This window comes from Ursus maritimus, unplaced genomic scaffold, assembly GCF_017311325.1.
Source record: "Ursus maritimus isolate PB19 unplaced genomic scaffold, ASM1731132v1 scaffold_7, whole genome shotgun sequence".
Taxonomy (NCBI): domain Eukaryota; kingdom Metazoa; phylum Chordata; class Mammalia; order Carnivora; family Ursidae; genus Ursus; species Ursus maritimus.
Genome location: NW_024426885.1, coordinates 14,341,671 through 14,356,623, shown reverse-complemented (window position 1 = coordinate 14,356,623; position 14,953 = coordinate 14,341,671). Strand labels below are relative to the sequence as shown.

At 40.4% G+C, this 14,953-nt stretch overlaps 1 protein-coding gene across 1 annotated transcript in view; it reads left to right on the top strand.

Annotated features, from left to right (window-relative positions):
* The first annotated feature begins 355 nt into the window (after positions 1–355).
* Positions 356–14,953, top strand: part of PNLIPRP3 (pancreatic lipase related protein 3) — a 33,735-nt gene continuing 19,137 nt past the window's right edge. The window contains exons 1-2 of the mRNA XM_008684922.1: positions 356–404; positions 10,009–10,163. Coding sequence (XP_008683144.1) covers positions 356–404; positions 10,009–10,163 — 204 coding nt within the window. The remainder of the gene's footprint in view (positions 405–10,008; positions 10,164–14,953) is intronic.

Here is a 14,953-nt window from a genome sequence, read left to right as displayed (position 1 = left end):
ATCTACCATCCCAAAGCCTTAAACTAACTTTCAAGAGTGACTCAGTTTGTGCTTAATCAAAATATTGCTAATGATGAAACAGCAAAACCTCAGAAGTTTTAATTACCAATCACCTAATGGAAGGCACACCCTGCTAATTAAATCTCTTAACGTGGAGCTAGGAGTGTAGGCTATGGCACATTACTTTGCAGGGCATAGAGATTCAAGGTGGTGTGAGCTCCATGCTCTTCTGGACCCAGAATTTAAATGTTGAATGGTATCACTTCGAAGAAACTTGCTTAATACTTTCTAGTGAGGGGACTTTATCAGTATAAACCTTCAAGAAGAGTTGATGTGATTTTTAAAATCAACTTAGATGCTTGCACTTTGGATTGCTTCACTCTTACTCTTCGGCACAGCAACAGGTAAGACTCATGATTTATTAGTTCCTTAAAAATAGGGGGTATAGGGGCGCCTGGGTGGCACAGCGGTTAAAGCGTCTGCCTTCGGCTCAGGGCGTGATCCCGGCATTCCAGGATCGAGCCCCACGTCAGGCTCCTCCTCTATGAGCCTGCTTCTTCCTCTCCCACTCCCCCTGCTTGTGTTCCCTCTCTCGCTGGCTGTCTCTATCTCTGTCAAATAAATAAATAAAATCTTTAAAAAAAAAAAAAAATAGGGGGTATAGTCACATCCAAAATGTGATTGACATGGGCTTTGAAATACTGTCACTGTTTGTACTTTGATTTACTTGTCATAAAAGTATCTAAGGAAAATGCATCAACTTAATAATACTAAATCCGATGAGTATATAAGCATCTATTTCTAATAATATAAAAGTTGCTGGATGGTCTTGTCCTGGGCTCCCAGCTCTGTACTTCTTAGCCTTATGGACTTGGTCAAGTAATTTATCTGTTACAGTCTTAATTTCTTTATTTCTAAGATAGGTATGTGGTAGTAAATGAAAAAATACATTCATATTTCTGATTTCAGTACCTGATTCACTGTAGATGCTGAATGAATGAATGAATGAATGGATGGATGAACGAATGAATGCATAATTCATGCTGATTGGAACTTCCAAGTTGATTTTTTCTATTTGGATCATGATTTGGGGAAGGGATTTTGGTCTGTGAACATTTCTTACACACTAACTCAAAACTCATTGAATTGTGCTCTTCACATCCTTATACTCCTCCAAAGTAGTAGTTGGTTTTCTCTGTTTTTGCCTCCTTTTTTTTTTAGTTTTTTGTTTTGTTTTTACCTCCTAAAGCACAACAAAAGTTAGTTGATATGTTTTAACCAAAACAGAATCAAAGAATTTCAGTGTTTTTAGTCCCTGCCCTTCAGCTTTTTACTATGGGATAAAAGTGGATGGAGCTATTGTTTGCTGTAGTATATTCCAGGAAGGGGCACAAAACAGGCCTGATGTGAATGCTGGAAGCTGTTAGACTGATGAGCTCCAAAGCGGAATTGAGTGAAAGAAGTCCACCCTGGTCTCTTCTCCTTTATCTGCCACCTTCTTTTCTCAGGTGGTCTCTCCTCCTTCCAGAGTTCAGTGCCTCTTTGCCATTTCTATGCACAGCCCACCCCTCAAAATTCCAAAAAAGGATGCTAATCTGTCTTATTTCCATCAACAAATACAATCACCTACTATGTTCCGGACATTGTGTTAAGCGCCCGAGACACAGTTGTGATTGGCCAGGCTTCCCTACGGCCATCGGAAATGTTTGCTTTTTGGTAGGGAGTGATTTCTGTTTGGAGGCTTATCGAATTAAACAGAAATTGTGAAATGGCAGCTACAAGAGAACTGAACCCAAATGGGCCTTGTTACAAATTTAATAGATGCCAGTATAGGTAGTAATACAAATATGATGGAGACTCAAATTTTTAATTATGGCAGCTCTGTAATGAATGTATGTGTGCCATAGAAATATAGATACATGTATATGTGTTATATATAAATAATCTAAATTTCATATTGCTACCTATTTTTTTTTAATTTATTTGGCAGCTAACTCTCTTCTCAGTTCCCTCCTTATGTAGTTTAAATCCCATGGTCCATCATAATCACACCTTAGCTTACAAATTGGACTTCTTTCTGCCTGCTCTTACTTCACTTGGCTTAACCACAACCCTGGTTAAATCCAACACTTCATCTCCTTTATGCAGCTGAATGGGCAGTGAATGTGCCTGGAGAAAACCACATACCATGCTGATTGTCCCACTGCGAATTCATGGTTACCAAGCTGAAGCAGACCCCAAAGCTGCCGAGCCCTCTTACTCCTCTTCCCTCATCCATTCCTGGGTTGTTTCATTCTTCTCCCCTCCACTCAAACCTCCAACCCCTCCCTGCTCATGCCCACTTGGCTGATGGCCTGGATTCCTATTTCAGTAAGAAAACGGAAACAAACAGAAGAAGCCTTCCCAGAGTTCCCAGTACCACATCTGTCCAGCTATGTGCATGCACCTGCCCATACATTCTGCCTTCTCTCTCTCCCACAAGAGATAAGCTGTTCTTGCCCCAACAAAGGCCAGCCCTTCCCCCATGTATGTATATGACACTCTATCTCCTCTCACCTGCTCAAGGATTCGACTCAACAATGCTTTCTTCTATTTCTCCTGCCTCACCAGTTTTCTTCCTCTCTTCTGGGACATTCCCAGCAGCACACAAACGTGTTATTTCACCCATCTTTAAGACTCCCACTTCCGAGTTGTGTACATGGGGTTTCTTATTTCTCCCCCCCTTCTTTCTTGAACTCACTCCGATCAGGCTTTCACCCCAGAAACTACACTTGTTACAGTCACCAGTCACTCCCATGGTGACAAGCCCATGGTCAATTCTCCATCCTCATCCATTTAGACTTAGCAGTATTTGGTACTTTTGATTGCCCCCTCCCCTGGCAGCAGGTCCTTTTAAGTTGGCTTCTAGGATGCCATGCTATTCTGAATTTCTTCCTACTTCTTCGACGACTTCTTGGCAGTCTTATTTGCTCATCCCCATTCATCTTCCTGATGTTTTAATGATAGACTGTCCTAGGACTCCATCCTTAGGTCATCCCTCTTCTTTAACTGTCATCACCCCCTTGGTGATCCTATCCGTACTCATGACGTCAAACACCAACTTTATGTTTAAGATTTCCGAGTTCCTATCTCCAGCTGAACTTCTCCCTGGAAGTCCAATCTCATTATCATGCTGTTTCTGTGGCATCTCCACCATGTGTCTTATTTGTATAAAAGCTACATATCGAGAGCTGAGCTCTTGATCCTACTCCCAAATCTGTCCCTTCTAGAGTTTCTCCAGCCCAATCAATGGCAACTCCAGTCTTCCAGGAACTTCATCTAAAAACCTCAGTGTCGTCCTTGACTTTTCTATCACACCTCCCTGCCAGTTAATCAATAAATTCTTTTGGATCCTCCTTCTCAATTTATCCAGAACTTGACCACTTCTCACCACCCACCCTGCTATCATCTTTACCTTTTGGACACTGTTGTCTCTTGTCCTGTTGATCACAGTAGCCTCGCAACTGGTCTCTCTGTCTCTTCCCTTCTCCTGCTTCAATCTATTCTCAAAATAAAAGCCAACCTAAGTCAGTCTGCATCACTGTTCTGTTCAAGGCCCTCCAATGGCTCTCTCCCTCACCTCAGAGGAAATGCCTAAGTCCTTCCAGTGATCTGCCAAGTGCTTCAAGCTTTAGTCCTCTGTAACCTCTCTAAACACCATCCCCTGCTAGTTGTCTACCATCACTTATTCAACCCCCATGGGGCCACATGTATTCCAGAATTCCTATTTTATTTTATTTTATATTTTATTTTATTTTATTTTATTTTATTTTATTTTAGAAAGGGACTATGTTAAGTACACTGTAAAATAACAAAACCCCAAGAGGAATTCTGGTTCAGCACCCTGTACACAACCACACGGATATTTTGTAATAAAATCTATGAATACTCCTATTAAGTGGGATAACGATGTGTGTGTGTGTGTGTGTGTGTGTGTGTGTGTGTATAGCCTTAGGTCAGTTTTTGCTGCCAAATGAGTCTGCTGCAAATTGAAGAACAAATGAATGAAAAAGTTAACACCCCACTTCCTTTCCCCAAAGATTTTTAGATTTTGAAACTGCAGAATCAGTTGTTGTGGACCTGTCTCTCCCCACTGTTCCCTCAGCTCTGGTCAGGGTGGCCTCCTAGTAATTCCTCTGTCTCACTAAGCACGCTCCTTCCCCCAGAGGCTGGTACATTCCCTTCCCTCTCCCTAGAATGCTGCCCTCCACCAGAAATCCCCACGGTTTGCTCCTCACCCCCTTCAGCTGTGGATTCAAATGCCTCTTATTTTAGGGGTGTGTGGGTGGCTCAGTTGTTAAGTGTCTGACTCTTGATCTCAGCTCAGGTCTTGATCTCAAGGTCATGAGTTCAAGCCCCATGCTGAGCTCCATACTGGGTGTGGAGCCTACTTAAGAAACAAAAAAAAAATGCCTTCTACTTCGGTGAGATTTTCCCTGGCCACCCTATTTGAATAGTAAACCCCTCCTCGCCTAAACACACGTGCACCTTCATTTTATTTACTTATTCATTGTCCCTGCAACCCCACTAGACCACTCCCTGAGGGCTAAGATTAGTTCTCCCACTGTTGAATCCCCAGTGCTGAGAACAATATCTGGCCCCTAATAGGCGCTCAAATAAATATTTCTTGAATAAATTAATGAATCTATTTTCAAGATTTTTTTTTGTCTTTGGAAAAGGCTGCTCACAGTAAGATAGAGAAATGACTCATTAAGAAAGTGGAAATTAAGAAAATATGAACTGGTATGTCAACTTTATATGATTTCTTAACCAATTAAACCTAGCTTCATGTAATGTGCTATATTTCAAATGCTCTTTTAAAGAACTTTTAGGTCAAAGAGGAAATAAAACACTTCAATTGCAGAATATATCAAAATATAATGACTCAAGAACTGAAGAAATTAGAAAAAGAACAAGTAACATTGAAGGAAGAATTTCATTAATAAAAATAAGCGTAGAGGTTAACACATTAGAAAAACAGGAGAAAGGCAATATAATTGATAAATATGTGTGGTGGTTGCTTAATAAAACTTAGAAAATAGAAAACCATGCTGACAGATTTAAATAAACCAGGGGAAATAACCAAAGGTATGGAAGAAATTAAAATGATTATACTTTGTATAAATTCAGGCTAAGAGAATTGAAATTCTAGATGAAAATCTTACTCTTCACTCCAAAATAAATCTCAGATAGATGAACTTAAATTTAAAGTAAAAGAGTGAAACAAGAAAAGTGTAAAAGAAAACAGAGTGAAATTGTTAATTATCTTGAAGTAAGGAAGGCTTTTCTAAATAAGATGAAATTCCAAAACTATAAAGGAAAAGATTGATCATTTTATTGAATAAAATGTTAAACTTCTATAAAACAAAAATATAAACAGCAAACTAAAATATCTTTTCTCAATATCTGAGTGGAAAGGGGCAAATCTCTCCACTATTCGAAGAGTTTTTACAAAGAAAAAAGCAAAAAGCAAACTTTAGAGAAATGTGCATAGGGCACAAAGATCTCACCCACAGATGTGCAAAGGGCCAGAAATGCACAGATATTCAAGTGTGTGGGTAATTCAAGAAATGCAAATTTAAATGACTAAAGGTTTTCCTTCTGATGGCACCTATAAAAATGTCAACCCACGTCCCTTTCCATGGCAGACTTTATTAGTGTCCCCCACTATTTACTCCCAGTTCCCGGAAGAGGACTCTACAGCCCTACCTTTGGCCACAGGAAGTGCAGAGAGCAGTCCAAGTCTGAATGCCTGTGTGAAGAGCCTTTGCAGGGTTCAGCCATCACCCCCTTTCCCTCTGCCCCAAGAGCAACATGATCTGAACAAGGGTCTCTTTTAGCTTAGATCCTGGAATGAAGAGGACCGGATAATCAGAGCCACAATGAACCTAAAACTATTGTAGCCAAAATATAACATGAATGAGAAGTAAACCTTAATTTTGGTAAGCCAAGGAGATTTGGAGGCTCTTGGTTACCACAGCATAACCTAGGAAAAGCTAATTAATTAATGTACCTCCAATTCTACTTAGTGATAGAATGAGCTGCCTGATGGTTCATTTTTTTTCCCCACTACCACTTGATAAAATGACACATTGGGCAAGAGTGATCTCTTTTTTTAAGTCTCCACGTCCTCACATATGTGACATTTAGGGCTCAGTCTGTTTTTGCTGTTTTAATTATTATTAATTAGACAAAGAAGCCACACTGGACATGATTTGGAGAAGAAGTACTCTTTTTTTTTTTCTGTTGTAACTTTTTTTATTATAAAAGTAATCGTTATTTATCATTGAAAATTTAAGACCATAGATAAGGGGAAAGAAAATGAAAACCATGCATTGTCACCATTATTAATATTTTGATGCACTTCCTTAAAATTTTATTTTTCCCCATGCATTTTGAATAAAACCATACATAGTTCTGCTACCTGCCTTTTCCCCTAACACTGTTATCATTCTCACTTCCATTACAAATTGCATTACAAATCTCTGTAAACACTTTCAATGGCTGCATATTATCTTCAAGGCTACCATTTTAAAACTATATTCTTTGTTATATTGGTCATTTAAGTTATTGGCCCAATATCAACTTACTGATTTTATAGCAAACATGTTATTTTCAGAGAACTATTAATCTTTCAATTTTTTTTCTAAATGGCTTTATTACCTTATGATGTTGATCAGTCTCCTTCATCACATGTAGTTTCTTCTAACTTTGTGCTCTTTCAATGGATATTTCCTTATGAAAAAGGGCATAGTGACCAATAACCCTGGTAACTTACAAACATAGAGAATAGACACTATTTACAACAATCTTCATTTCAAAATCCAAACTACTTCCATAGACTGAATGATGTAGTTAAGAATTTGTGTGTGTGGGGGGGGGATAAGCCATGCAGTGCAGCTGGACATTCTAGAAAAAAACAGAAGGTTGTATTAGAAAGGCATGATCCAGGGGCATCTGGGTGGCTCAGTCAGTTAAGCATCCAACTCTTGATTTCGGCTCAGGTCGTGATCTCAGGGTCGTGAGATGGAGCCCGGCATGGAGCCCCACATGGAGCCCTGTGTCAGGCTCATGCTCAGCGTGGAGTCTGCTTGAGATTCTCTCTATCCGTCTCTCTCTACCTCTCCCCACCCTGTCCTCTCTCCGTCTCAAACAAATACATCTTTAAAAAAAAGGCACAATCCAAATGTAAACTCATTGGTTCAAATCAGAACTGGATATATGTGTGCTTCAACAGAAAACACAGAATAGATTCCAGGCAGGAGAAATATTGATTGAGGAGCTGCACTATACTAGAGATATATTGAAGAGGGCACATGTTTACTCTTGCAACAAGAGAAAACAAAGGCAACCAGAGAATCCAGGAAAATGAAAATGGCACAAGAAAAGGATAATCCAAATATGGAAGAAACAAAAATGACACTGATCTTGAGCAATTCATGTCTATGAAAAGATAATTCATTTGAATATTCTCCTTTGAAGGGAATGGGTAACTGAATAATGACATGCAGATAAGGAAATATAATTATAGCACGGTAGCTGGCTCTGAAAGGAAAAATATTCATCTAGTCACAATAATATGTTTCTGTTTATTGACATTCAATTTTTCGGAGCCAGCCTACAGACAAAACATGAAAGACTTAATTAGGATTATAGAACAAAGTCTGAATGTTATCAACTTTGACGGTATGAAAGTCAAAGTGCGGCTAGCAGGCCTTGGAAGATGGAAGGGAAGAAGACAGGCAACATGGCTCAAAACTTGTCTTGCAAAGGTAGGGAGTCAAGTTATGAGGAGTAGGAGGTATGGATCAAAAAATAAAAGATTACTGGGGCGCCTGGTGTGACTCACTCAGTTAAGCATCCCACTCTTGATTTCAGCTCAGGTCATGATCTCAGGGTCATGAGATCCAGCCCCGTGTTGGGCTTCCTGCTGGGCACTGGAGCCTGCTTAAGTTTCTCTCTCTCCCTCTCCCTCTCCCTTCTCACTCCCATGCTCTCGCTCTCTTTCTCTCAAAAAAAAAAAAATTGAAGATTATTATTTAAGTTTACAATGGAAGCTGATAAAGGAGCTAAAAACAGTGTTATTGCCTGTAGAGGAAGAGGACTTGAGAAAATCTGGAAAGTGGGACCTGTAGGAACTGTTGTCCCCCTGCTTCAGGTCAGCCCGTGCCTGGCCAGTGCGGGGATACTCAACCATGTCAGTAGGGACACTGTCAGTAGGGACACTAGAAGGACGTTGAGGCTCCAAGAGGGAAATGGGAGGTGTTCCTTCCTGCTGGCTCCTGGTTCTTGTCAGTGTTTTTCCAGCAACGGCTTTTCACCCGTGCATGAACAATCATCCAGTAGCAGCAGGTGGCTCCGGCTTGCAGTTGTTCTAAAACTCCCAGAACCAGGCGCATGGTGCCCACTCAACGACGCCAGCACTAGCCAGCTAGCATCCCTCTTCAGGGACCGAACCCCAGCTCTCTCCAGCACCCCTCCCCGGGTCTAGCAGCCCTTCCTCCAAGTTTCCTCATTTGGATAACTGAACCTCTTCTGCCTTCCACCAGCCCCCTGCTGGCAGCTGCTCCCCGCAGTTGTCACCTGGGAGCTACTACATGGTCCCCTTCTTGCCTTCAGTTCTCCAACATCTGACTGATGACAATTCGTTGTATTAAACGCTCACAGTTAAAATAATCAGTGTGATTTGTTTCTTGCACTGATCCTGGCTGATCCCAAGAATAGGTGGGCTAAATCCTCACTCATTATTGCAACAAGTTAATAGATCATGTGTGACTATAGTTAATAAATCAAAACTTGGCAGTGTAAGCTCGTTATAGATAGATATGGGGATAACCACCAGAAAACCTGTCGCCTCTGGGGAGAGGGCTGGGTTTGGGGGTGACCAGGGGATGTTGCTCATCGGCACAGTTTCTTTTTAATGTATAAACATTGATTTAAAAAATTAATTCCCTGTCCTCTTATTTTATATTTATTGTGGAACCTCATTGTTAGGGAATGGAGAAAATGCAAAATCTCCTAAAATTTTGAAGTAAAATCTGGTGGACTTGAAAGTCAAAGATTTATTCAGCATTTTTTGATAAGTGATAAAAGAAAACCCTCAAATTCACATCTTCAAACAGCTCCAGTCAATACTAACGAATAATCCCAAAATGAGTAAATGAAAACCAATTTAAGAAATACTAATAAATTGAGTACATAATTCAATAAAATTGAATAAATAATTATAATTGAATAAGTTAAATTATTCCTCCATAAAACAGCAAGAATTTTTCCATTATTAAATGAAAAAGAAAGGCCATAGTTGAAAAGATAAATTAGAGTGGATGTCAGAAACATTAAGACTCAGTTTCCCCAAAGCTTCTCATTGTAGAGATGAGTGAGGTGAGTTCCAGAAAGACAAGACTTGGTTACAACTGAATGAAATTTTGCTGTCATCTATACTTTCAGGAGACCTGTGTTGGACTCCTACTGCATGTCAGGCATAATGCTAGCTGCTAGGGACTCCAAGGTCCCTTTCATTAAAAACTTCAAGTCTCATAAGGAAAGGCAGGAATTCAGGGAACACACGGTATCCTTCTTATGTCCAGGCCCATTCACAAGGGCTGTCCTGTGTAATAGTTCATTTAGTCTTCCTATCAAGGCTGTAAGGTAAGTGGGATTAATTCCACTTGGCAAAGGAGGAAACAGAGACTCATAAAAGGTAAAAGAATTGCCGAAAGCCAGATATGTCTGATTCCAAAGCCCCTATGCTCTCCTCTGCAACAATATGATCGACAAAGTCATGGTCATAAATAATATGAGGAGGTTGGTGGAGAAAGGGGAGAGGAGAGCATTTTTTAAAGAGAGTCTCCCTGAGCCAGACATGCTGAACTTAAAGACCTATTTCAGTGAACCCTCATGGTGGGAAACACAACTTCTCTCTGGTCCTGGTTCCTACAATACTGACACTCCATCTTTTTGCTGCAGGAAAAGATGTTTGCTATGAAAGGGTGGGGTGCTTTAAAGACGGTTTACCATGGACCGGGACTTTGTCAAGACAGTTCGCAGGTTTGCCCTGGTCTCCAGAGGAGATAAACACTCGCTTTCTGCTCTACACACGACATAATCCCACAGCCTATCAGGTAAGCTAACTTGCTGCCTTCACACATAGGTGATTCAGAAATAGAAGATGTAGCTATAGATACAGAAGACCTAAGTTCAGTAACTTATTCTGGCATAAACTACTGACTTAAAGGCCAATATTTCTTTTTAGTATTGTGAGCCAGATTTTCTTGTCTTATTATTTGTCCTAGTACTTAAATATAAAGACTGCTCTGAATCTGTTTTTTCATCTGAGGTTAATTTGATACTTCATTTGATTAATATATTAATTGAGAGCCTTCCACATGTAAGACTGTGAACAAGCAACAGTACCTATTATGTATTAAATTGAATAAACAAGACAGTATCCTTAGTTTATTATATTAGGGAAAACGGAGTATGTAAACAATTAACCTCTGTGGCAGCACAAATTAGATCTGTTACGTAAGATACAAACCAAAGAATGTGGGAGCATGGTAAGAAAGGGCTTACCTTCCCCTTGGGGGTGGGACGGGAGCCAGGAAAGGCTTTGAGGAAGACACCTGTTTGAGGTGTGTCCCGCAGGTGGGCAGGGTTTGCGTAAGCAGAGACACACGGGGAAGTGACAAATGAAGTGGCGTGGACAAATACACACAGGAGGGAGCCTGCAGAGTACATCTGATGATTACAACATGTGAGTTAGACTGGGACAGAGAGGAAGTACTCAAATGCAGAGTCAACTGAGGGACAAATTCTATAACTCCTTCCTGGGGACTTTGGACTTGATCCTGTGAGCCATGAGGCCCCATGGGAGTTTTTAAAGAGGCTTTAGGATATTTACCTTGGATGCAGTGACCGGAGCCTGGAGAGCCGGTGGGTGATTGCCAGACCGTTTAGTATGAGGCTGCCCAGCACACTAACCATGAGCTACCTGGCTATTAAAACTAAATAAACTTAAAATTCAGTGTTTGAACTGCACCAACCACATATCAAGTGCTCAGTAGCCCCATGTGGCTAGTGGCTACCATTTTGAACAGTGCAAATATAGGATATTTCCACCATCACAGAAAGTTCTATTTGAGAGTGCTAGAAAACCATAGTGCAGTTGGGATCAGACTCCAGGAACTAGCCTGAGCATGAGCATGAGTGTGATAATAGAAAATTGACATGGTAAACATCATAAACTGTCCTGAGATCTTATACGCAAGTCACAGGAAGAATAATGACCCTCTCATCAAGAAAACTTGATTGGGGATGCTGGAGAATGAGTTACATTTTGGACCAGTGAAGTTCGGGCAGGCTATGGGAGATTTGCTTCTTGTAGCTCAGTGGGCAGTCTAGAGCTAGAGGAAGAGATTCTAAAGTCTTTTACCCCGAGGTTAGAGTTGAAACGCAAAGAGTGATGTGATCCCAGGGACAGAGCAAAAAAGCATGATACTAGACCTAAGTGGAACAAGGGCCAGAGAAAAAGCAACCCCCCAGTGCAAGATCATTTCTGGTCTCTACCTGCAACTCTATAACCCGGAGCCTCTTTCCGTCAGACCCAGCCAAGACAGCCTCTGCTCTGCCCTTGCACCACACAAACAGAATCTGATTTGTAGCTGTCTACTTACCAGATGCACACACACACGTATGGGCACACGGCTCTTCGCTGAAATGTGCCATTTGCTCCATGGATGACAGCTCTAGCTAAAACAAAGAAGAAAAACCCTTATTTGGGGTACAGAGAAACTTACAAAGCAAGTGTACTCAAAAGTGTGATTTCCATCACTATCAAAAAGCAAAGAGAGGAATATTGCTCAGCTTTAAAAAGAAATGACATTGTAGTAGATGCCACAACATGAGTGAACCTTGAAAACATTTTGCAAAGTTAAATAAGCTAGACACGAAAGGACAAGCATTGTATAATTCCTGTTATATGAAACACCTAGAATAGTCACATTCATAGAGATGAAAAAGTAGATAATAGTTACCTGGGGCTGGGGGAGGGGACAATGAAGAGTTACGATTTAAGGGTACAGGATTTCAGTTTGGGATGACAAAAATCCCTCGAGAAGGATTGTGCTGATGGTTGCACAACGATGCCAGTGATGTAATGTTACTAAATTGTATACTTAAAAATGGTTAAGGTGGTAATTTTTATGTTATATGTATTTTGCCACAATTTTTTTCATGTAAAGAGAATTTGTTGAACACAAATGTTTCAGAGCACCTTCACTCTCTGGTTAGGACTTTCAGGGTGCATGTGTGTGTGCATTCAGGACTAACTGCATCCCCTGGTCTTGACCCTCTGTCCTCATAGGACTCGTTGGTCCTTTATCCTTCTGCATAGTGGCCATGCACTTGAACTTTCGTAGAGCACAGGTACTAAAACAGGTGATGACCGTCAGTCTTTAGGAGAGTCTGGACCGTAAAGGCAATGAAGAGAATGTCAGACACCGAGCACTGTCCTAAGAAAGGGACCATAAAGGCAATATTCCTCATGTCTTTTCCACTCCCTTCCATTTGGAAAAAACCATGTGACAAACCAGGTCTGTACTTGAGTTTTGCAATGGATGGAAGCCAGAGGGTTTGGTGTTAACATGTTTTATACCAGCAGTGAGGATACAGGATGAGTCAAGGTACAATATTAAAAATCTTGATTGCCCCAGGCTTGACCCATATGCTACACTGTGCAAATCCGACTTTGTGTATGAGAAAGCAGAAGTTAACTATGCGATGGTTTAACGTGCTCTTTCCTCAGAGGGAGGAATTGTTAAAGCTAAACATGGCGCAATAAACTTGACTCTTCTGAGAGTCACAGGTCTTCACAGCTGCATTTCTGCAAGAATAAATCCAACCTGCCATCCCCTAGAGAGGCTCACACGGTTAGTCACTAGCGGTGATGCACATTTTGCATAATTATGGTAGTTTCTGGGCCTGCAGCTTTTCTCAAGGCTGCAACATGCCTAACTGCTGACTACTTTTGGCTTACTACAAATGAGATCACCGCCAGAGTAGTCATGCTTTGTGGAAAGCGTTGATCTCATACCAGTTAGGTTCTACGATTCCTCAAAGATAAGAAAGTTGAAAGTAAAGGCCTGAGCGCCCTAAACATTGAGACTTCACCTGGGCCTTCCTTGGGATAACCTATTCTGTCCTGACCCCCTTGTATGGCCTTGTCCTTTGGGCAGCAGAAGCTGAGTGTCTTCTTTGAGTTGATTCCATGATGTTGTTTCGAGTTTCCTGTTTTCTAGGTTAGTATGCCATTTCACAGGGGTGTACCAGATTGACTATGAAGTGAACGGAAGTGTTTTGTTTTGTTTTGTTTTTTTACCTTTCCTACGTTATTAAATTCTCCAAGGCTTTCGTGACAATGCAGGACGCTCGGATCCCACAGTACTGGTCACATTGACACTTGGAAGCTTTCACAAGGCCCCACATTCAGCTCCTCTCACGAGGGGGAAAGATTAAACAAACTTTTCCTACCAAATCCCTTTTCCCAAATAGGTTCGCTTTTCTTTCTTTCTTTCTTTCTTTCTTTTTTTTTTTTTTTTGACATAGAAATAGAAATATAGTTGGGGTTTAAGGGGCTCCAGCTGGAGTTGGAATTAACATCTGGATTCTTTTAAATATATAGACTGACAAATGTTTTTGCACTTAGATTCCATTATTCAGCAGAGCAGCTCTTCCAGGAAAGCCCAGATACATTTGATTATATTATCTGCCTCAACAAATCCCACATCTGCTCTGGGCCCTATCAGTAAAGAACAGTATGATCAGATTCCAACTGGAGAGCTCAGGGGTGGAACCCATGACTTCAGAGAAAGACCATGTGGGTTTCAGCCCCGCACTCCAGGACTCGTTAGCTGGAGTGCTTTATGGACAAGTGAGTTGACTTCTCATTGTGCCCTTTCCCAATCTGTAAAGTTAGTGCCTACCTCGCAGTGTCGTGGAGGGTAAATGCGCTACACTGTAAAGTGCTTAGAACAATTCCTGGCATATACGCAGATACGAGTGTAGCTATATTATAATTACTGTGTAAGCCACCTTCGGATTCTCATAATTGTTTGCTGACCATCTTGGAGATAGTTTAGCCAGCAAGTTGTATGATTAATTTGCATGTGACTATTAAACACAGGTAGCTACTAAGAGGGTCTTTGTTTGAAGGCTCTTTGTTACAGGATTCACCATTGTCAGACTTGCAATTTGCTGATTAGAGTGTTCATTTTTTTTTCTCAAAATAGAATTTTGAGCATTTCTTATATTGTGCCTTTTCATTTTTTCTCTTCATAAAGAAATCACTTAAATTCATAGTATCACTTAAATTGAGTTTCATTGGTTATAGAAACAATCCAACAAAATACTAGAAATACAAAAGAACATTTAAGGTAAATTACATAAAATGATCTTTAATATGCTATTGTACTGCATGTGGTGAGATCCTAACCTTTATTCCTCCCTCATAAAGTGGGGTGAGCGATCTGTTTTGCCACCTTTGCAGCATGCTTCTAAGTCCCAAATCACACACTGCTCATGAATTCCATTGGCTCCAGAGAAGTAAGTGCTTTACGAAAGTACGGCTGACAGAAGTCCTGATTGAAACTGACCCAGCATCATCTTACAAACCTTGCCTTAAAACGAAACACTTCTCTTTCCTTTCCTTGTGATTACATTTATATATTGTATTTGATAATGCATGAATAATTTCTTGATATTTTGCAGTGTGTAGCAGTAACTATTTCTTTGGTAAAAATATATTAAAGACAGTTGTTAAAAATCAAATGTAGTGGAAGACTTTTGAACAGACTTAGAATAATTCTACTAAATGTCAAATAATTTTGAATTATTATTTTACCTTCATCTCTTTTCA